General features: G+C 50.6%; 1 protein-coding gene across 1 annotated transcript in view; it reads right to left on the bottom strand.

Moving 5' to 3' along the window:
- Positions 1-712: 712 nt before the first annotated feature.
- The window catches only part of PACS1 (phosphofurin acidic cluster sorting protein 1), a 141,823-nt gene continuing 119,408 nt past the window's right edge, over positions 713-23,127 (bottom strand). Inside the window, exons 8-24 of the mRNA XM_032414445.1 lie at positions 22,770-22,829; positions 21,739-21,899; positions 21,278-21,371; positions 15,879-15,959; positions 14,402-14,517; positions 14,090-14,225; positions 12,750-12,854; positions 11,930-12,036; positions 11,051-11,205; positions 10,804-10,914; positions 9,935-10,037; positions 9,446-9,488; positions 7,215-7,257; positions 6,810-6,945; positions 3,900-4,126; positions 2,317-2,436; positions 713-2,163 (exon numbers count right to left, since the gene is read on the bottom strand). Coding sequence (XP_032270336.1) covers positions 2,048-2,163; positions 2,317-2,436; positions 3,900-4,126; positions 6,810-6,945; positions 7,215-7,257; positions 9,446-9,488; positions 9,935-10,037; positions 10,804-10,914; positions 11,051-11,205; positions 11,930-12,036; positions 12,750-12,854; positions 14,090-14,225; positions 14,402-14,517; positions 15,879-15,959; positions 21,278-21,371; positions 21,739-21,899; positions 22,770-22,829 — 1,914 coding nt within the window. The 3' untranslated portion in view covers positions 713-2,047. The remainder of the gene's footprint in view (positions 2,164-2,316; positions 2,437-3,899; positions 4,127-6,809; positions 6,946-7,214; positions 7,258-9,445; positions 9,489-9,934; positions 10,038-10,803; positions 10,915-11,050; positions 11,206-11,929; positions 12,037-12,749; positions 12,855-14,089; positions 14,226-14,401; positions 14,518-15,878; positions 15,960-21,277; positions 21,372-21,738; positions 21,900-22,769; positions 22,830-23,127) is intronic.

Genomic DNA, 23,127 nt, shown 5'->3' with positions numbered 1-23,127 from the left:
ACACTGCTGGGTCCCAGAGCCTCCCTCCCTTAGGTCACTGGGCCACAGGGCTTGGGGAGGCAGTAACAGCCTGTCCTGCTTGGTCATCCACTCCTCTGTGGCTGTGTCCTGCAGGGCAAGGGTGCCAAGCCCCCCGGTCCCCTCCCCTACGCAAGCCCCAACTACTGGGCACTTCTTCACCGGAGGAAGGCTGGTGTGCAGGCCTCTATCCCGGGAGTGTGTGAAGAACCAGGCATCCAGGGAGTAGGGCCTATGACTGTTTTCCATCTAAGTTAAGGGCAGGCAGGAAAGCCAACTCAGTGATGGACCCCAGCTCCACCCCCTCCACCTGGGCCTTAGACTCCACCAGCTTCCAGAAACCATGGCAGGACATCAGCCTAGTAGAGGGAAAGAAGCCAAGTTCTAATCTTTAATCAGAAGAGCAGAAACTGCCCTCGATATGTCACTGTCTTGGGAGGTGGGATTTGGGGATGGTGAGTCCTAGAGAAAAAAGGGATTTTGGTGTGAGAAGAGTATTACTTCTGTTTCTGGCCTCTGCTTGCCTCATACTGGGAAAGACACATTCATGCCTATTTCTCTAATTAAGGAAATGAGAATATGCTTCTTTCCAGCCATTTGAGAGGAGTTGATTTTGAGAGGAGTCGGCTGTGGTGTGGAGGGGAGAGGGTCGTACAGATCCTGCGTCACAGTGAGAGGCATAGAAGCCCAAGCCTTGCTAGTTGGTAAGAAATCACCAGTTTATTGAATGAAAAACCCAACATCCACTCAGTCCCTCAAGCCCCACCCCTCTCCGGCCCCAAGAGAGCAGCTCAGCCCAGGAGATGCTCTGGACAGCAGGGCTGAGTGGGGGGTAAGGGCTGGAGGAGTTTGGGGAGGTATGGAGAATGAGAAAAACACTTTTCAAAATGAAGTTCTGTGCAAAAACTTCTAGAAGGGGTGAGAGGGCAACGGTAAAGCTCTGAAGGTGCTGGGGGGGATAGAGGGCTGCGGCTGGGATGGTGGCCCTGCGTGCTCAGCTTCTCCTGAGAAGGCTGACGGTCGAGGCTGAGGAGTTGGCTCAGACCCCCACGGCGAGAGGGAGGGATTGGAGCCTGCTGGACAAACACCCGGCTGGGAAGGTGGGCTCTCTGCCTAGGCGTGAGGAGGGGAAGAACATACTAGGGAGTGGGACACAAATGGACACAGTAGGTGCAGGGAGATGTAGGGTCACAGACAATATGCCGGTGGGGTCTGCCTCCCATCTGTCCTAGTCCGGAGTTCAGGAAGAGGCAGCACTGGGGTGGAGGGGGTGGGAGGCAGAGGGGGGAGAGTCATCAACAAGGGGGAAGCCACAAGACAGGGGCTGGTGCCCAAGCAAGTCACATGGAACCACCAAGAGACTGGCTGTGCAGAGAACCAAAGAAACACCCAAGGGTGCTCGTGACATCTGGGGGGAACCTGGGGGTAAGTGAGGAGGTCGTGCATGGGGGAGACCGGGAAGGCCCCTCCACCCCAGAAAAACATGGCATCACCATAGAAATGCTGTCCTGGCGGTGAGGGAGGGGTGGGGCTGCCCCTGTGACTGTGGAGGGGAGGGGGGCCCTTGGGCTCAGGGTACCCCTCCTACCCCCCACTGGGAGAACCTACAGCATGGGAAGTGGCCCTGGGCCCCACTTGAGGGGGGCAGGTTGGGCAGCTGGCAGAGATGGGGAGGGCTGGACTCCCTGCTGTGGGCCAGGATTCCAGGTTTCCTATTTCTAGGAAGGAACTGGTGCCACGTGGGGAGATTGGAAGTCGGTGAAGGTAGGCCCAGAGGACTCAATTCCAGGGATGGGCACCAGAAGGCAAAATCGACATGCCTTGGGCCTGGAGCAGGAGGGAGAGGACTGAGCAGGAGGGAGGGGAGCAGTGTCCCCACTGGCAGTGTCCTTCAGGACTGGGCAAGAGAGATGCAGGCCCCCAGGCCAGGAAAGGGGATGCTGGGCCCAGGCCTGCTGGCCTCCCCCTGCCCGCAGGCGGTGAGGCTGGTGGCAGTGCCAGGAGGGAGAGTGGCCAGGAGATAGTGCCCTCAGGTGGCCTTGCTGCCACTGAATAGTCCCACTGGAAAGTGCTTGACATGGGTGGGCCACTGGGCCGCCAGCTGGAAGAACTTGATGTCACTCCACTCGACTCCGTCGATGGACACTGGGGTGACAGGGGAAGGAGGGGTTGACCAGGGCTGCTAAGGCCACCTCCCCAGGGTCCCTTGGGGAGGACCATCGCCTCCCTCCCCCCAGAGTCCCCTGCCCCTTTTCTTCCCGCCCTGCCCGGCACCCCTCCTCCCGTGTCTCCCCATACCTCTCAGCATGGTCTGCTGCTGCTTGGCAGAGCAGATGAGGCGGCTGATGCCCTCGATGACCTGGCTCTTGGAATCTACCTCCTTTTCTCGAGGTTTCTTGCTCAGGAAGATGGTGGGAACTGGAAAGCAAGCAGAACCACCTCTGTCACAGCCCTTGGAAAAGCAGCTACCCCTCTCCTCTCTCTCATCCCCACTGGCCCCTCTTCCTGTGGGAAGGGGAGGTGATTTGCAGACAGCCATCTCCCCTGCTCCCTAGCTCTGGGGATGCAGGAAGCGCATACCAGGATCTTCCTTCTGCCCCTTCCCCTCACAGGCCTCTCCCTAAACCTCGATATCTTTAACTGTGTAATGAGGACCTGGAGCCAGCCGGTTAGTCTCTGAGGTCCCTTCCAGCTTGAACGTTCTAGGTAGCCTGTGGGGCAAGGTGCCTGTGCCCTTGGGCTCTCCTTCCTGCACACTTGCACCCACATAGGGCCGAGTTGGCTGTGGCCAGGAGGGCCTCACTCACAGGAGTGTTTGCAACGTCTCTGGCCCAGGGATGTTGGGGCAGCAAGGAGAACACTGCGGAGCTGGCAGGCTGGCCCCGGGCAGGTCTCTGCGGTTCAGGCCTGCCACAGCCCCCTGCTTGCCCCCAAGAGGAACTCTATGAAGCAGAGGCATGAACAGAAAGAGGCCCAGCTGCTCTGGGAGTGCTCTGAGGGGGGAGGGTCCAGCAGCTAAAGAAAGCCCCTACCTGACAGCTGGTTGATGGGTGGGGCTGTGAGGGCCCTTGAGTCACCTGGCACAAGCCTTGCGATGGCAGGTGCACAGCCAGATCGGCAGAACAGACAGCAGCAAGCTCTGCCCTGGGTCTGGCCTGGCTGGGGGGATTCCTGCCCTACTCTCTTGGAGCACAGGACCCGGGGCCACCCCCAACTCTACCTCTAGTGCCTTAAGCCATCTCTCTTATCCAAAATGGGCTGTACTCCTCTTCTTCTTTTTTTTTTTTTTTTTAAAGATTTTATTTATTTATTTGCGACAGAGAGAGCATGAGCGGAGAGAGGGAGAAGCAGACTCCCTGCTGAGCAGGGAGCGCGATGCGGGGCTCCATCCCAAGACCCGAGATCATGACCTGAGCTAAAGGCAGACGCTTAACCCACTGAACCATCCAGGCGCCCCTACTCCTCTTAATTCTTAAACAGCTCTGCCCTTTTGCTCGTGTGGGCTTGAGTGACTTCCAGGACTGGGTGCAAATGCTCTGCTTCGCGGGGACACAGCGATGTCCTCCTCTGTCACATGGTCTACCCCGGAGGGCAGTGGCTTCATTATGGCAGCACTCGCAGCCCCAGCCCCCAAGGTGCTGATGTTCAGCAGGCAGGGCCTGATGACTCACTGGGGACATCTGTTTCCTTGGTTACAGAAGGACTGGCCTCGTCTCACAAGGTGAGCTAGGACCCTTGCAGAACCCCGGGCTGGACCACATGATATATGTGCTGCTTTGCCCTCATCCAAAGGTCTCCCAGAGCAGATTCTGTCCCAGACCCTGAGAGGAGACAGTGAACCCTAGTGGCCCCGATCGTCCCTGGCCTCAGATGTCACCTACCTTTCTTGTTCTTCTCTTTGGTGACCACAGTCATTGCCATGGTGCCGGAGAGCTGGGCCTCCCCACCATGGGGCAGGCGGGAAACCTGCACTGAGCGGAAGACGCTCTTGAGGGTGTTCTTGGAGCTGGCATCCCTCTTGTCACCTTCCCTCCTCCGCTCACCAGGGTGGCCCAGCCAGTAGTCCACCTGGAGGCCAATCACGTCCCCATATGGGCTGTTGGGGCTCCTGAGGAAGGGGAACAGTAATGGAGAGTAGGTTCTGCCCTCAGTTCCCAACTACATGGCCAGACTGGGGGGCCTGGAAGGGACCGCCAGACTCTGGGACGGGTGAGGGGAGGTGGCAGGCTAAGTGGTTCTGAGTTCCCTCCAGGCTCACAGAATTGGTTTGTGTGGGAAGGGAGAGACAGGCTGATTGGAAGACAAAGCCAAGAGAGGGTAAAGAGCTGAGGTACTGTGAGGGAACCAAATACAAAGTCACAGGGGGATGAGGGAAGCAGAGAGGAAGGAGGCTTTATGAAGAAAGTGTGCACACATAACATATGCACACTCATATGCACACATGCGCATGCACACACCCAGCAAGCAGAGCCCAGGCAAACCGAGCGAAGGGCTGGAGAGATTAAGTAGGGCAGAGGCGCAAGCACCTCGGCCGGCTCCACAGCAGCCCCAGGAGGGAGAGCTGATGGCTGCTGACCTGCGGCTTTCTCTTATTTATGGCACTTCTAGCTCAGGGATAATTTTAGCTCCAAGGGGGAAAAGGGCTGATGTTTTCTTGAAAGGAGGCGTCAGACACAATAGGCAGATGGGCTACAAAAGTCATCTGACATTTCTCTTTCTGCCTGGTTCCAGTGGTTCCATGAAAAAACAGCTTAAATGGGATGGGAAAGGAGGTCAAGGTAAGGGCTGGTCCCCAAGCCCTCTGGGAAGTCTGGAACCATGCAGCATTACCGGCCGTATGGGATTTCCTCCTTTCCTGAACTGTCCCTTCTGTAAATCAGTAGAGACTACGAAGGGAAATGAAAAGGGGAGGAGGGGAGGAGAGGGTGAGGGAGGATAAGGGTTGGGATCCGAGGTGCAGCGGAGGCTTCTTGCCATCTAAGAACATTCATGTTCTTCAGGGACCATGATGACCCTGTCACTGGTGTTCCCGGAAAAACCACCGGCCAGTGCCTACCCTCTCTGCTGCTGAGGACCTTCCCCAGAAGAAACAGAATGAGGCAAGGCAGAGAAAAGGGAAATAGGGAGGAAGAAGGAGCAGAGGCCCATTTGTGTTCCTGACCCACACCTGCACTTTCCTCACCTCACGGCCGCTCCCTCGGGCCCCCTCTGGGAGCACCTGCTCCACCCTCCCTGTCAGCAACTCCTGCTCAGGCCTGGCAGGAGAGCTGCCTCCTGAGAGGGCACCCTGACCACTCGGTCTAAACTCTGGATACTTGAGACCCTAAAGAAATTCTTTCCCCTTTTAGAACCATCCGTCTGTTAATTTTTCACAGTGCTTACTGCAACCTACACAGTTTGAATTTTCTGCTGCTCTGGCGTTGCCAGGGCCCAGGAGCCTGAGCTCCGGGACTGGGACGAGCCTTTCTTACTTGCTGCTACAGCTGCAGGGCCGCAAATGGCCACTGTGCTGACAGACAGACAGACAGACAGCGTGTATGAAAGGCGGCAGCAGCCTCCTTGTGCCAGGCGCCAACAACACACGCTCTTACTGAAGCCTCACAAAACCCTGATGTGGCTATTTCACTCTACTCCCGGAGTCGGAAATGAAGCTTCGTAACTTGTCCAAGTGACAAAGGTTCTTTGCTGGACTAAACTTTAGAAACTTTAGTTTGGCTCCTAAACCTTTACATAGGCCCATTTGTGTACTTCCCTGTAAAAGCCATTTTTAGCAAGAATCCTGCTAAGACAGTCAGCAAGAACCCCCACCCTCCCTATCTGATCACCCCACCCTCCCTATCTGATCACCTGGTCAGGCTCCTCATCCCCCGCCACCCTCCAGGAGATGTCTGACACCCTGACTTGTCTCAGCAAGAATCCTGTTAGGACTGCTTAGAACCCCCCTTACCCCTGACGTTTCCTCTTAGTAATCTTCCATCCATACCCGCTCCCAGGGTAGAAATCCCCACTTGTTCAGGCTGTGTTTGGAATTGAGCCACCCAACCTGCAAAATACATGGCAGTGCTCCCTACACCTACCTCGATGGTCATGCCCTGATGTGGTCTCCCTTACTGTGCCTTTTTTTTTTTTTTTTAAGATTTTATTTATTTATTCGGGGCGGGGGGGATGTGCAAGCGGGAGGAGGTGCATCAAGAGAGGAAGAGAGAGAATCCCAAGCTGACTCTGTGCTGAGTGTGGATCCCGACATGGGGCTCGATCCCACGACCCTGAGATCATGACCTGAGCTGAAATCAAGAGTCAGACGCTTAACCGACTGAGTCACCCAGCCGCCCCTCCCTCACTGTGCTTTAACAAGTGTCACTGAGTAATTCATTCTTGAACACAAGCTAATATAGCGGACCTAACACAGAACCATGACTCAAACCCAGGTGTGCGGGACTCCCATGGCCACACTCCACCAAGCTGGGCAGTCCCCCAGCAAGACCCCTGCACAGCCCTTTACAGGCTGCAAAGGGCCTCTCTGCCCTTTGTCTCATTCAACCCTTTTACCCTGGGGAGACAGATGGGGAAGAAAGTATCCTGCATTGTGCAGAGTGGTTCCACTTGCCTGGCTAGTGACCGAAGTCTCTGAATTCGAACTCCAAAGTTCTTGCCACTATCGGGCCTTCTACACTCAGTATGCCATCATTGTTATGCAATGCTGCACGCAGGTGGGGGGTGGGGAAGTCATTCAGGTTCCTGGGCCCTGATGGAGGGGTTTGGCAGGAGAGGAATGGGCAAGAGCCCCTTACCCCACAACGGCGAGGGCACTGCTCATGGATGGGGACGAAGGAGGGGTGGCTGTGGTATCTCGGCTCAGGCCTGAGCTGGAAGGCGGTGATGTGGAGGGCACTGTAAGGCTGACCACAGGTGAGTCATCCCCATCGCCTGTCAGGGGGACAAACACAGTTGGCCAGAGGAAGCCACCCCTGACCAGTTGGTGACAAGGGGTCGAGGGCCCTTCTGTCTCAGCTGCTGCTGAGCCTTAGACACCTCCCCACTGCCCCCTGCCACCGCTTCACCTGGGAAATGAGGGTGCCCAAACTCTGACTTAACCTTAGGACACCCAAAGTCTTCACCTTCTGGCCTGATGGACTAGAGAGGAGGCCGAGAAGGCATCACCTCACTTCCCAGGAGCACAAGGGCCCCAGGCTCACCTGCAGTGGAAGGAGAGTCTTCAACCAGACCCACCTTCACCACCTGGGAGAAAGAAGAGATGTTGCATTAGGTCCTCTCACTAAAGCTGGACACATTTTGATCCAGTTGGAAGCAGGTGATTAGACACAACAGCCATTACTATATATTATTTGATCAGAGGCTTTAAAAAATCTTTGCAAATCCAAAGTAGCCCAGATCTGATCTTTAAGATATGTAAAAAAGCCCAGTTCCAAACAATGAGGTGAGGGCACATGAGACCTCATGGCTCATCTCTGGGAAGGGCAAAGCCACCTTGAAGGCAGGACCCATTTCAGTATTCTGATCGCGTTTCTTCTAAGACCACATGGGTAGGAGACCATCTTCCCACGTCAGAGAAGTGACGAGACACTGTGAGAAAGCTTGGTAAGGCAGTGTGTTGCAGGGGAGAGCTCTCTGAATTCCTGCCTGTGTGAAACCAAGCAAGGGAACATGCTGATGTGCTAATACCAGCTTCCTCCTTTCCAGACTTGCTGGAATCTTGGAGAATATGGATAAGACGGTGATCCCAGGCACCTCGCCCCTTCCCTACCTCAACGCAGTGTACTGATTTCAGCTTCCCCAAGAATTTTAGATTTCTCATAGAGAATTCTGGGAAGGAGAGAGGGTGCCCTCCAGCAGCCAGCAAAGGCATAGCTAGAAACAGACTACTTGAATGTCACAGCTGTGGCTTGAAGTGACAGGTGAATCCTGGTGAAGTAGCAGGCCCAGGGCCTGGCACCTGGCAGAGGTGCTAGGGGGTGCTATGAGGTCACGGAAACTGGACCCCAGGGACTGACGGGGAGTAGAGATCACATGCAGATGGTCCCCTCAAGGGCTGCTCAGAACACAGTGCTGCTATTCACTGAAGTTTGTCCCAAATTCTCTATGCATCCTTATTTTAGTTCCCAGAAAGTAACACACTGACACTCTCAACTTTCTGGATACAATTCCCCTTGCTCCCCTGGCATTATATGAGGCTGCCAGTTCCTTTGTTTGTTTCAATTTTAAATTATTTTTATATTTCTCTGTTGTCTGTGAGGCTAGAGTGGGCAGCAACCCACAGCTCCATGAAGATGCAAATCAAGTCATCAGCCTGGACTATAGGCCATGGTCTAGAGCCTCCAACATGGCTTATGGGAGTAGCCCCAGTGGCTAACAGGGACTGAGTGGACCGTTCAGACAGGAGGCTTTAGCAAGAAACAAGAAGGGGCAACCGAATTTCTCCAGGCTCAGGGATCTCCCACGATCACTCAAGACATCCAGAACCTGGGTTGAGCATAGAATAGGCCCTTTGTCTGCATATGCCTCCTACCCACAGCTAGGAGATTACAGGAAAAAATACAAGCTGATTTGGAAGAGAAATTCGATTGTCTCATACATGGAAATCTGAAACTTCAGCCATGCTTTTGTGGTGTGCTTTGGCCCCACAGGGTGTCAGCTCTGTCACCTCTGGGGTCCCTCTCTTGGTTGGCCTCTGCCTTATGGCCCAGCTACTGCCAAATGAAAAGCCAGTACCACCTGACATCAGAGCTATCCAAGAGGTTTCCCTTTTATTTCCAAAATCAACTCATCTAGAGATTCTCCTTTGACTAAATAGGAGGAGAAAGGAGGGACCTTGGTTTCAATGGTACATCTGACCCTGAAGACAGAAATACCTACTTCTTGGACTTCTCTTCAGAATATCATCTATCATTACTTCATTTCTGAGGCAGCTTTCTTTTCCCTGGAGCCTGTAGAAGCTATGCTCTGCACACACTCCCTAGGCCGAGGCACCAGGTTCAGGGCTTGGTGTAATAAATATGAGATACCAGTGATGATCTGGGGATAGCCCATGATTCAGGAAAGGAGGACACTGAAAGGAACAGCTCAGTGCATATCCCAGCCCAGGGTTTCTTGACCTGGGCACTGCTGACATGGGGGCCAGATTAATCTGTTGTAGGTGCTGTCCTGTGCACTGTAGGAAGTTTAGCAGCATCCCTGGTCTCTAACCACTAGGTGCCAGTAGAACCCCAACTTCAGCTGTGACAACCAAAAATGTCTGCAGATATTGCCAGATGTCCCCTGGGGGCAAAACCGCTTCTGGATGAGAACCACTGTCTAGATGAATCTTTTCTGTGTGTGTGTGTGTGTGTGTGCACGCGCGCGCGCACGAGGGTGGGGAGGGACAGGAAGGCCAGGAGAATGGGTCGGGTACAGAGGAGCCAGTACTCACACCAATGAAGGGGATAAACTTCTGATAGGAATCTTCATCAGGGCTGTTGGGAGAGAAAGGAAAGCCTTACAGTTAGTGGGTGATACCACATGGAGAGCTGTGGATACAAGCTTTTCATATTTTATTGTGGTGTCAAGGGAGTCCAGACACTACATGATACTTTCCATCACGTCTCAGGATGGCGTGAGGAGCCACAGATGGAGGCAAAAGACCCGACTCTGCATGCTACACCACGCGTGAATGTCAGCCCCTAGGATGGACTTCTCTCATACTATGGGGGAATCCATTTGGGTGGGGAGGCCCAGGACAAGGAGGAGAATGCCTGGATGGTAGACAGTAAAAACTCTCTCTTTCTGTCCCTCATATTCTCTTGGGTGCCTACAAAGGGAAATGGGTGGGGAGAGGGAAAATATGGAAAAGCAAAGAAAACTCAAGATTTATCTAGCCCACCCAACCTATTTCCAAGAAATCCCTTGAAGTCACACTTACAACTTATGTCTGCAGGTCAGCATGGCTTCAGCCACGGGGAGCTGGTGTGTCACACCTGCCCCATTGACATACTGCATGACTCGCCCTACCACGTCCAGTTGCTCTGCAGAAAAGACAAAAGACAAAAAAACTACCAACTTATTTCAGCAAGTAAACCTGAGAACCCTCTTAAAGAGACCCTCTTTCTTGAGACTGATCAGAAGACCCTAGGAGTTGCAGTAGACAAAGGGTTCTAAAGATCCTTTGGTTTTGAATATAAGAAATGATGAACCAAAGAGCTATGCTCTCCCTTCCAATCTCTGCAGTTCCTCAGAGTTCTGCTCTTTCCTAGGCTGATCATGCTCCCACATCACATCTGTTTTGCTCAAACCAATCTCGTAATCTAGAGGAACCCCTCTACTCCACCAATCTCTGCCCATCACTTCCTTCAAGGTCTGATGATGCATTTACTACTCCTCAGCATTGCAGAGCTCAAGTTCACTCTAAGCCCTGCCACTTTTACTCTGTATTTCAGAGAAAAGACATGGTCGGCACAGTGTTATTCCCTTATCAACAGATTTCTTAGTAACTATTCTCAGTTTCTTATATTTGAGTTCTACAACTAGAAATGTCCTGCTTCCCACCTCCTCATGACCCTCCTCATTTCTAGAGCAAACAGCACAGACTAAAAATATCCAGAGTGAAGAAGGGCTATACATAATGGGCCTCCTCCTAATAAATACTGAAAAACTAAACATGCAAAGGGATTGGGAGTGGTAGAGCCATAGGGAAGAAAAGAAGTATGCTCTTCTGGCCTTCTCCTCTGGCCAAGACTGGCTCTCCATGAACCAGGTGGCATCTTGCCTCAATCCCTTGCAAAGGGCCATTACCTGACACAGGGGGCTCCGAGCGACTGAAGAGATCTCTCCAGCCAGAATCAAGGAAGGTACTGCTGTATCTACTGTCGACTGAGCCCAAGTATTTGGCCACAGGATGAGAACCTGGTAGATGGAAACCAGAGAAGGTGAACTGGTTAAGGGACAGCATAATGGCCTGGCCTTTGGCCTTCCTAACTGTCCCTTCCTAGGACCCAGCCCCAACATGCTGCTTCAGGAATGAAATTTGCCCCATCTTTACCTAGGGGAATGATGAGAAAGCGCATGTAGCCAAGCCAGTCCGAGGTCTTGCTGGCCAGCGACTTGACAAAGAACCGGAGGATGGAGCTCAGGTAACTCTGGCCTCCCACTGCTGCCACCTTCACCGGCCTTGGCATGGAGGAGTTGCAGTTGCAGCTGGGGAGCAAGGGAAGAGTCACAACCACATCTGGGAGGTTCTCCAGCATCCTGCTCAGAGAAAGGCCCCAAGCTCTGACTTGACTTGATCTCAACAACCCACAGGGGAAAAATAAGCCAATAAACAAAATAATACACAGAGAGGCAATAAACTACAGTGCTTTTACAACTAGGAGAGAAATCCAGGATCAAAGAGGGCAGGTAATTGTCTAGAAGGAAGAAAAAAATGAGCTTAGGCTAATGGGAGGCAATATGGCAGTACTGCCAGGGGTCAGCAGTGGGCATGAGCCCAGATGCCCAGAAAGCCCGAAGTCCTCGTTCCCATTGGCAGGGACGCCTGGCCCCTCTAGGGAGGTCCTGAGGAGGGCAAGCCCTGACTCTGGATGCCATGCAGCACGGCAGTTAGAGGGGTGAGAGTAAAAGGCCTTTGTAAAACCCTGGTTCTCTCTCCCTGGTCTTCTTCATCATGGGGTTAAGAAGATGTGGCAGGTCAAGGAGAATCCAGGTGGGGAGGCAGGGAGAGCAGGAAAATGACATTTTCATGCCCTGACCTCAGGGGCCAGCAGGGACATCAGAGCATCATGGCCTGCCATGGCCCAACCACACAGCAACCGAGGATTTTTGGTCTGATGAGGCCAGACAGTCCTGTCACTGCTTAGAAGTCAGGGTGGGAGGATGAGGTCAGAGGGAACCCTAAAGGGCAGGAGATAAGTAGAGCCCTTACTAGCGCTGGATACGGGTGAGCAGGGCGGACAGCACGGCCTGGACCTCTACGGTGGAGCAGGTACACACGACAGGCTTCCGTTGGTCCTGGAGCAGCTCTGCCACATACTGGGGGACAGGGATGGAAAGGGCAGGGACACAGATGAGGCCACGCAGCAGCGACACAGCTCCCCCACAGGCACCAAGAGAGCAAGGCCCGGCTAGAGTTGCAGGGCCCCGTCCTCTGTCCTTGAGACTGAAGTTGGGCAAAGAAGGACAGGGTTCCGGCTGCCAGTGAAGAGAAGGTAGGGCTAGACCCTATGCAGACATGCTAACCAGGAAACGTGGGAAGGCTAAGGAATCTCTAGATTCTGATGCTGTCTCTGTAGGATATGTTCCAGGTGGCAGGGATGCTAGGAAAGAGGGATTCTGGCACCAGGATCTAACTGGTGGACAGCAGTGACTGGGAGCCAGAGGGGATTGGCTCTGCCTCTTCTAATTGCCTTCAGGGGAACTAGGGGACACCTCTGGCATTTTATAACACTCTGTACCTCTCTAGATACCTTTATTCTGTTATGCTGACAGAAAAACCACACATAACCACCCTGGAAGGAAGGTAGGATCAGTTGCTTTTCTAGAGATGAGGAAACAGGTACAGAAAGTTAGTGATGTGAGGTCCCACAAGCCAGAAAGTGACAGAAGTGGGACAGGAGCCCAGAGCTATAGGCTGAGTTCAGGGAAGAGGGGCCTGAGACATGGGGATCATTTTCCTATTTCTCCATGTCCTGACTCTTGCTACCCAGAACCTCTCCTCCCCAGCCCTGCCATCTTTAATGCTTTACCTGGCCCTGCCAGTCAGCCGTGTTGACAAGGATGACATTTTCTGGGAGGGCTGCATCTGATACCAGGATCTGATTCAGTTGGTCATATACCACCTTTCTTGGAATCTGCAGGGACAGAAGGGCCTGTCAGGCAGTCCCCAGGGAGCTTGAGGGTAGGGCAGGGTGCACTAGGGTAGAGAATCTCTGGAGCAGGGGTATTCAGAGAAAACAGGTACTAGGAATTTCTGGAGGAGACCCAGTATCCCACTGCTAGAGCAAAATGGAAAGGAGGAGGATAAAGAGTAAGCAGAGTCCTTAAAGAACACACACTCAGACACCAGGAACAAAGCCATAGCAGTTGTCCTGACACAGGGAGGGTCGATGAAGCTAGAAACGCAGTCAGCATCCCTGAAGGGTAATGATACAGCATGAAGTACCAGGAGAGGAGGAGGGAGGTTAACAGTTAGCAGGTGCTCACAGAAATGAAAATGAGGGCAGTGGGGAGAGAAGCAAGGAGAGCAGCAGTGAGTGCTATGTGGGGAGCCCCACTGTCACAGGGAACAAAAGGTACTTCAGGAACAGTGATTAGCAAGAAGGACGACACCTCGCCCCAGGCACAGGCTATTCTGGTCTCCAGCTCATTTTCAGCTGCGTAATAGCATCAAACTCAGGAAGCCACATTGGCACAGACTTTCCTCTTGATGATATTTATTAGGGAAATGAACAGGTTTGCTGTTCTCTAGAGGAAGGGTAGTTGTGTGAGCTATGTCAGTTTAGAAAGGTTCCTTCCCCAAGCTCCCAATACCACCGGTCTTCAGAAAAAGGACATAATTCCTGAGGTCCGGTTTCTTCTGCTTCTATTCCAGCCTACTCTTAGGTCTTTCAATCAAAATATTTTAATATTGTTGACTTGCCAGCTTGAAATCACTATCACCGGCCCATAGTAGTACTGAAGGTATGAGCCCAGGTGGGAGACGTCCGGTGAGATTTTGATGGTTACTGTCGTCTAGAACAACTGATTCACCACACAACCTCCAGACTGATGTCTGACGGGGGCAGAGGAGGCAGAACAAACAAGGTGTGGAAATGCCACCTGGGGCTGATGCAGTCTGCAGCGATGCTGGTGTTTCCTGCTCCCTCCTCTGCTCCCTGAAGATCAGCACCAAAGCCAACCCCACGCTAGTAGTAAGTAACACATGGTGGACTTCTCTGATTTGGATCTGTCTTCAAGACTTTTATTCATGGCATTTCAAAATATCCCTCCCTTTTTTCTCTACTTAACCACCCAAGGAAGATGACAAAACAGAAACCAAGGTCGAAGGAGGCTGAGAGGGTCCCAGCCTTGAGAGGCCATGGGGTACCTGTGTGCTGTGGCCCAAGTCGGGGGACCGCTCACTGTCAGAGCTGTTGGTTCTCTCACTCAGGGGCTTGGAGAGCTGCCGCTCCTTCAGGGGCGTGCTCCTCTTCTGCCGGGGTGTGTGCACCCCATCCATTTTGCTGCCAGAGATGTGGAAAGGAGGTAGTTAAGTAGCCCCTGCGATCCCAAGGCCATGGCTAGTTCCACTCTCCCCGAGGTCATAAGCCTCTGCTAAGTATGGTCACAGCCTCGTACTATCTACTTGATTTTTTAAATTCTACCCCATGTTTTAGGATTTTCTTCCAATCTTGAGTACCTGGGGGAAGCAGAACCTTGGAGATCTGTTTTGCTGGACTTCATGGGAGTTTTGACCTTCTCTGGCACAACCAGACTCGTGCTCACATCTCCAAACATGTCCTGGTCAGTGATTTCCTGCCACGGAGGAAAGGAAACAGCAAGGGTTACTTCCCTGTCAGTGAGCACCCAGGAGCCTCATGGGTCCTGCCAGGGCCCATCACCATCACAGGGAGAGTCAATCACTCGCTCTTTTTTCCTTGGAAGCACATGGTTCTACAGCTCCTATCTCACCGGATGAGGAAGATTTCTGTTTAATTTAACTGAGTATACCCACTGTGCTGGGTACTGTCTCTTGCTATTCAATCTGTCCTCTGCATTTATAAACTATGTGTCAACGCACAAACCTGGACCGATGATCCAGCTTCTTTAGGTAGGAAGGAGAATTTTAATCAGAAAAGTGACGTGATTGGAATTTCATTTTGAAATGACCACTGTGCAGTATGAACCAAAGTCGGGAAAGAGTGGAAGCTGGGTTTTCGGATTACTGGTGAACTATAAAGTGCAAGTGGAGAGTTTTAAATTACCCTGCATCAAACCTAATGTTGGGTTATACACCAGATCTTCAATGCATCATTATTTAAATAGGAAACATAAATCTGAAGTAATTCTTCCTTAGACTTCATTCAACTACCAGGTCTCACTGTAAGGCTAATGCATAGTACACCCCCAGATGGTATTTGGTAAGGTTCTCTGCTCCCTCCCACCCCGTGTCCAGCGTCCAGTCCCATTGGATGAACTTCTGCATATTCTGAGAGGCCCAGTTCAGTTGTCCCCCTCCAGTAAGAATCATTCTGTCCTTCCCTCAGCCTCCACAGAGCCTCTGCACAGGTGTGCACAGCTTGGCTTTCCTCCTGGAGGGTGGCATCTTGATGGCAGAGACCATGATGTTCTCACCTTTGCATCTTCATTGCTCAGCACATGTAGCTGCCCAGTAAATGTGTGTGGAGTCAATGTCTAAACTGGGCACCCCAGGCAATTCATTCCATTTCTCTAGGGCTTGGCCTGCCCTCCTGGGCGGCTCCCATCTCTTAGGGGAAGGAGTTGACCAATAATCACGTGGAAATTTAACATGTAGGCTGCCTGCTCACTCTAAGAGCAACACTGGAGGAAGGGATGGTTTTTGAGGGGAAGATAGTGGTTGTCATCTCTCAGAAGTAAATAAGGGTGACAGATAGTGAGAAGTTATCTAAATTAGCATTTAATCAGATCTAATTAAAGAACAGAATGTGGACATTTCTGGTTTGCTAATTTGGGGAATGACCTGGTCTCCAGGGAAGGTTACATTCCATGGGTAAGGATTCCAGGAGAAAAGAGAACACGGGACATTCACAAGTCCACAGACACAGGCAAAATTCCCAGGGTGGTCCTGAAGGTCTTTTGGCTTTATTTCTAAAGGTACAAAAACTATGTTAAACAGGGGACTGAGCCACACATACCAGAGTGTCTGTTTCAGTCAAGCTGTCATCTTGATTTTTAATCCAAGCAGATTTAACTTTTTCTAGAGCAGCCAATTCCATCTGTAAAAATTATAACAATTAGTCATCACCAATCCAAGTAACTACCACTCTAATTGGTTTACTAGGTCCCTGAGAAGCTTAAAATACTTCCATTTAATTGGAAGACCTCATAAAATCTTTGAAATTTTCATCTTATAAGGAGTCTGTTTTTGTGAAAACTAAGTACCAGAAGGGTCAGTTATTTTTGTAATCATTAAATCAATAACATAGTGAGATGCAGAACCCAGCAGTTCTGACTCTCACAAGATGTCACAGGAAAGAGAAGCTCAAAGTTTGGATGGCTTTGTATGGGATCCACAAGGTCTCTGACTCTGGATGCAGTAAATACCTTGCCCAGGAGGGACATATGGGGCCTCTTCTGCTTGTCAGAAGTTGTTGAGAAGAAAGGAGAATCTTATAGTTCATGTCTTTGACTTTAAGACTAAAGACATCCATGGTAGCCAAATTTATTTTGCTTGGTAGAAACATCTAGAAAATCCTCAAAACAAATGAATATACTAAGCAAAAAGACACCCAATGCTAAGCCATTTAGATGTGAATTAATTCTCCCTTGTCCCCAACTCTTACTAGCATTTCTCATATACATTACAAATTTACTTTGTAAATACTGATACATAAAACTAAACATTTTTTTAAAGACTTTATTTATTTATTTGACAGAGAGAGAGCACAAACAGGGAAAGTGGCAGGCAGAGGGAGAGGGAGAAGCAGCCTCCCCGCAGAGCAAGGGAAGCCCGATGTGGGACTCGATCCCAGGACCCCAGGATCATGACCTGAGCCGAAGGCAGTCGCTTAACCAACTGAGCCACCCAGGCACCCCTAAAACTAAATTTTTCATATTTTTAAATATTGTTTCTAGCTGTGCAGACATCAGTGTCAAAGTCATGAGAATTTGAGGGTTGTGGGTCTTAGATGTAGGGAAGGTACTGGCCTTTAGTGAATCTTTTTGGAAACCAGGGAGTCGGGAAAGATCAAAGATATCCTACTTCATCCCAATTACTCAAAGTCCTTCCTCTAAGTAAATTAAATAGTACTGAGAAATACTGGGCTTATAAGTTCAAGGGGTCACTTGGCAAACTAATGAACAAGCATAACAAAAGTAGGTCCTGTGTCATATTCTACACCATGGTTTCTCCACCTCAGCCCTGTTGACACTTTGGGCCAGATCCTTCTTTGTTGTGGGGGATGTGTCCTGTGTGCAGCAAGATGTTAAACAGCGTCCCTGGCCTCTACGCACCAGATGCCAGCAGCAGCACTGGCCCTGCCAGGTGTGACAATCAAAATGTCTGTAGTCGCTGCCTGTGCCAAATGTTGCTTGGGAAGGAGGCAAAAATCACCCCTGGTAGAGAACCACTGCCCTAACCATCTGCAAGATCAACCCAACATACTTTAACCAGACCTTGTGACCCCAGATCTTGAGATGGTTTGCCTCAGATTACACAGCTAGTTCATTACACATTATCTATACGAATAATCAATGTTAAAAGAGTCCAGAATCGTGGAAAAGTCCTGGTCAGATTTAAGACTGAAGACGGGATGCCTGGGTGGCTCAGTCAGTTAAGCGTCCGACTCCTGATTTTGGCTCAGGTCAGATCTCGGGGTCGTGAGATGAAGCCCTGCGTGGAGCTCTGTACTCAGTGGGGAGTCTGCTAGAGATTCTATCCCTTCCTCCATGCCACCCACCCCCTCGCAGATGCGCTCTTTCTCTCTCCCTCAAATAAATAAATAAATAAACAAATCTTTAAAAAAAAAAACAAGACTGAAGATGGTTTCACTCAATTTTGAATCTCAGTATGACAAATGAATTAAACACATTTAAAGAGAATGAATTGGGGACAATAACACCATTTTGCTGGAGGGTTTTAAGTAGCATGTCCTATTGTCAAGCCCTTTGACAGGTGCAGAATTGTTTCCATGGTAAAGTTGCAACAACTTGCACTTAGGTTGGCGTTAGAGGGAACCTGCTGACTATTTACTGACTCTTCTAGATGTTCCAAACAATCCCATTAGAAGCAAACTCCCAATTCTCCAAATTTCTACTTCTATAAATACAAAGGGCTTTCCTCAGCCCAGAACCCTGGGACACCAGCAGTGCGGTAGCTGTGTCTAATCGTGTAGTACTGGAGGCGGATGCTAGCAGTCCAGAGCACTGTGCCCGTGGGGTGGTGCTGGCTGCTGCAGGAGGGGGACATGCTCCCGTGGGGGTGGGGGAGAGCAGAGCGGGGCAGTATTTGAGGCTATCATTTTTATGAAGTCCTAGTCTCTGACACCATTATTTACAGCGCAGTGGAAATAACTTTTAGCAGCAGGTAGTCTTGGCTGAAAGGCTACATCTCTTGACCTCCCTAACTGAAGCACTGTCAGAGCCTATTGTTATCAGCTTGCAAAACCAAATTATGTTGCTACTGTGTGCTCACAGTCTTGGGAAAATTCAACAACTGTACTAATTTTTTAAAATAAAATTATTTGAGAGAGAGAGAGAGAGAATGAGCATGCTCGAGTGAGCGTGGGCAGGGGCAGAGGGGGAGGGAGAGAATCCCAAGCAGACTCCACACTGAGTGCAGAGCCCTATGTGGGGCTCGATCTTGCAACCTTGAGATTATGACCTGAGCCGAAAGCTTAACTGAGCCACCCAGACGCCCCAACAACTGTAATAATTTGTATCAGCAGAAATTCCTTCTGGTTCTAGTGATAAACTGAATCCTCTGAAATTTGGGGAACAAAAAAGATTAAGAAAAATAAAGAACTAAATAACACTAGGAAATCAGAGAGAGGATAAAAGTTGGGTAGCATGTGCACATCTGCTTACATATGCACAATCTCAGTATTTTTACCCTAATACATTTGGAAGTTCTCTGTGTAAAAGCACAGCTCGCTTTGTCGTTCCCGAAGGGCCTTTCATACTAAAGGATTCCAAACTTCCACATCCACATCGAGACATATGGGGCTCTTCAAAATAGAAATATCACAGAGAATCAGCAAAGCAAGTTTGCAATCTGGCCAACAGAACAAGGATTTGAAGGACTCACTGAACAGACATCTAGATCCTAACAGTTTCAGGACAGCAGAACTGAAACGGTTCTAACAGACGATGATGAGAAGAGCCATAGCAGCTTCTGTTACTGCATGCTTCCTAAGTAGTAAATCCACCCGCCTATCAATCAAGCGCCACACTAGAGGACTGGCCTGCATTCTCTCATCGTATCTACAACTGCCTTACAAGGCATGTGCTTTTTTTTTTTTTTTTTTTTTTACAGGTACTTTGTAGATGAGGAAAAGAAGGTCTGGCAACTGCCCCAGGTCACACAGTCAGTGGAATGATGGAGTCAAGATTCAAACTCTGAAGTCTGCCTCCAGAGCACGTGCTCTCAACCCAGTCCCACCTTGCCCCAAATGAATGTTCTGCATAGACAGGGACCCTTAGGCCATCATATTGTAAAGACTGATACTCAATTGACTTTTGAGCTAACTGGGCTGCCATGCCACCTCTAAGGCACCTGAGGCTCAGAGCATCAGTGGTTTTCCCCTTTAAATCATGTTAGTCATGTAACTGAGACTAAAGCTGAACTTGCAGACATGTTCTATCAACCCAGAAATGCCTTCATTAGTATAGAATAATGTATCAATTTAATAACAACGATCCCTAGTGTTTACTGAGCATTCATTACATGTTAGTGTTATGCTTAGTGTTTTGGGGCCTTATGTCAGTTAAAAATTTAACTGCGTTTTGTTACAGTACTCCTCATTTCACATTCCTAGCACACTATGAAACAGTTCTCCTTCGGCCAGGTCCCAGGTTTCTTTCTTTTTTTTTTTTTAAAGATTTTATTTATTTATTTGACAGAGAGATAGAGAGAGAGAAAAAGTAGGCGTGGCAGAGAGGCAGGCAGAGGGAGAGGGAGAAGCAGGCTCCCCGCCAAGCAGGGAGCCTGATGCGGGGCTCGATCCCAGGATGCTGGGATCATGACCTGAGCCGAAGGCAGACGCTTAACCAACTGAGCCACCCAGGCGCCCCAACCCAGTTTCTTTCTAGAAGAGTCATTCCTTATATTTATATTTAAGATGGAATCTGGTTGTAGGGGCCAACGATCTGTCCATGTGGACACTGACGATTCAGCAGGGCCATTCAGCAGCCCCTGAGAAAGAGCAGCTACAAGCCATATAAATAGTAAGATGAGGCCTCAGCTCCGGATCACAGAGTGCAGGGTCTGTAAGTGGCTTGCCAGAGGCTTCTCTGTTGGAGCGATTCTGCTTGTGGACCGCAGTTTTCCATCCCACATTTCCCCACTGATGCCACCTGCTGCCACTGTCCTAGGGCCAGACAGTGGCCACTGTGCCCTAACCAGGAAGAGAGATAAGGTGGGAGGCAGCCCCACCTGGTGGCAGCAAGCAGTAAGGCAGCCCATGCGCTGACCCTTGAGCTGCCACGGGGTCCCAGACACCTGGGACAGGCAGCAGCCCTTCCGTAGACACAGTGCTTTTCAGGAGATGGAGGGCCTCACATGCCTCACATATCATTTCCTCACAATTAATACCTATCTGCAAGGTGAGTTTTGTATGCCGTTAGAGTGGAAAGAACAGGAGGACTTAAAGGATTCAGTTTCTTTGATCTACAGAAAAGACACTGGGCTTGCAAGAGCAAAACATAAACTACACTAAAATCATGCCCGATATCTCCTTCCCTTTAGTTGTACATGAGGGGAAGAACGGCTTCCCAGGGCCTGATGTAGATACAGCATCGACCCAGGCTCCAACCTCTGATCCAGTGCTAGGGAGAGCCTTCCCAAGCAGGGACGGAGCATGGTCCAGGATGACGCTGGGCTCTGGTGGTGCTATAGGAGGCAGCAACTCCTTCCTCTCGGTCAACAGGCAAAATGGAAACCTGCCCGCTAAATTCCTAATTCTTTGAAAGTACTACCCCCTTCTATGAATAAAGCCTATGTGGTGTCTCTGAATAGACCCTGTGGGCTTCCTGCCCCTTCTTTCTCTACCTGGAAAGCAGAATTACTCACCACTAGCAAGATGCCATACTCCCAGCTACCACATGATTTACAAATTTAAGGTAGTGTGTTCTGGGAGGGAAGGCTCCACGTTGTGACAGGAACTGACCAAAAAAGGACACCCAAATAGCCACAGCAATGCCCATAAGAGAACTAAGCTCCCAGCCAGGACTCTGATTAGGATACCCAAGGTTGAAACAAAATGAGAGTGCTCTTCTGAGGTCACAAGATGAGCCAAGAGCAGAGTGCCCAAAGTGTTAATCCCCAACACTCCCCTGGCCCCTCTCCCCAACCCCCACAGCCATTGGTCTTGCTCACAGGGCTGGTGGTGTCTTTGCCGAGGCTGCCCTTGCTGTTGAGGCTGCCAATCTCCGTCTGTGAGCTGGACTGCGACATCCCCTCAAAGAAGGGCCTGCGGCGAAGAAGCACAGCCAGGGTCAGTGGCCACCAGGGCCCAGAGCAGCAGCTCATGGAGAGCTGGGTAGTGTTGGAGTTCAAGAAAGATCGACAACCCGGGCTTGAAGGATGCCCGCTGAGGAAGGACATGGCAGAGGGTGGACAAGCAGGACCTGGACCAAAGGGCTCCAGACTATTGGGACTTTTGTCAGCTAGAGGCAAAAACAGTGATTTTTATCCAGACAGCTGGAGATTCAACAAGGGTGAGGAGCCAAGATACCCTGATAATGGAGGGGAAGTGAGAGAGGGGGTCTAGGAGATTGCTTTGGCTTAGAAAGGAGAGATGCAGGGAGACAATTTGGTAGAGGAGGTTTGGGCCTCACTTGAGCTTGGGCTTTGGAGTACTAAGGATGCTCTCTGTCTCCTCCATTTCAGGGCCACTGTCGCTGGGATTATACATCTCCAGACTATCATACAGTTCATCCAAGTCCTCTTCCACCTCTCGTATCTGCTCTCGGGATACATGTTCCAGCCCAAAACCCACCTGTGGGGGAAAAAAATCTTTGAGTTTGGGGTTACCTCTATTAACAACTATGGTAGATGTGCAACTCTTTCCTCCTGGACAGGTACCAACTGGCCTCCTTAACTAGTCCTTAAGGGACAGGCCATAGCTTCACATTCATCGGCATAACCTTGGTGTCCTTTCTGTGATCCAATCCTGAGAGCAGGGATGTGGTGAGACCACCTTTCCTTTTCAGTGCCTCCCTACCACTCCACACCACGGGCCTGGCATGAGGAAGAAAAGCAGAAGTGCTAATGCACCTCTGCCAAAGAACAGGTGCAAGAAAACCCAGAAGACTGTGACCCTGAACAGGCTGGTTCTATTTTCCTGAGGAGCCCACAGAAGGACAAAGAAACCTCTGAACAATTTTCCTCTCCATCTCTTCTCCAGTGCACTGAGAAGAGAGGCCTGTGAAAACTGGCACCAGGCTGGTCAGAGCCCAGGGACGACACCACTTCTCTACTGACGGCCAATTCTTGGTTACTTTAGGGCTGACCACTGAGGTCAGCCTACCTCGCAGGCTGTTGTGCACAGTGTTCCCATTCTGATAGGAGGGAAAATTAAACAACAACAGCTGGATGTGTTACTAATGCCCCATGCCAGAAGGGTGGTATTAACCAACAGTCGAGTATAACCAGGTTACCCCTGCCTCCAGGTACCGTGAATCCTTGGGTGCTACATGGAAAACCTTTCTTTCTCTTTTCAAGTAGCTTAAAGCCCTTCTTTAGCTATTCTCTCACTTGGGGGTCCTGAAGTCCTGACTCCCAGTGGCAGGAAAGAATGCACCCCAGGAACGAGGGTGAAACTCAGGGAATTCTACTCACCATCAACCTTGGGAGTAAGGGGTCGTACCTCATCTGAAACTTTAAACCGCTTCAGGAGGGCCACAAACTTCTGTTTGATGTTAGGTTGCTGTAGGAACAAATTGCACAAAAGTTCTCAAACAATACCCACCTGTGGACGGCTTCCCAGGGCCTGATGTAGATACGGCATCAACCCAGCCAATTTAAGTCAACTGAGTGATCTAGAGCCCACTTTTGTAAAGAACTGTGAGAAGACATGAGGACGGGAAAACAGCTTCTACACTCTGGCACGTAAAACCCACCAGAGAAGCAGGCAGGTGCATGGTTAATGCTGGAATGCTTCCCAGGGCTGTGGGCACAGATGGAAGGAGGAGGTCTCACCCCTCCCTAGGACCCTCCACCACCCA

This window comes from Phoca vitulina, unplaced genomic scaffold (assembly GCF_004348235.1).
Source record: "Phoca vitulina isolate PV1807 unplaced genomic scaffold, GSC_HSeal_1.0 scaffold16, whole genome shotgun sequence".
In the NCBI taxonomy this organism is placed as follows: domain Eukaryota; kingdom Metazoa; phylum Chordata; class Mammalia; order Carnivora; family Phocidae; genus Phoca; species Phoca vitulina.
The sequence above is the reverse complement of the archived record's forward strand: the minus strand, read 5'-3'. Positions and strand labels throughout refer to the sequence as shown.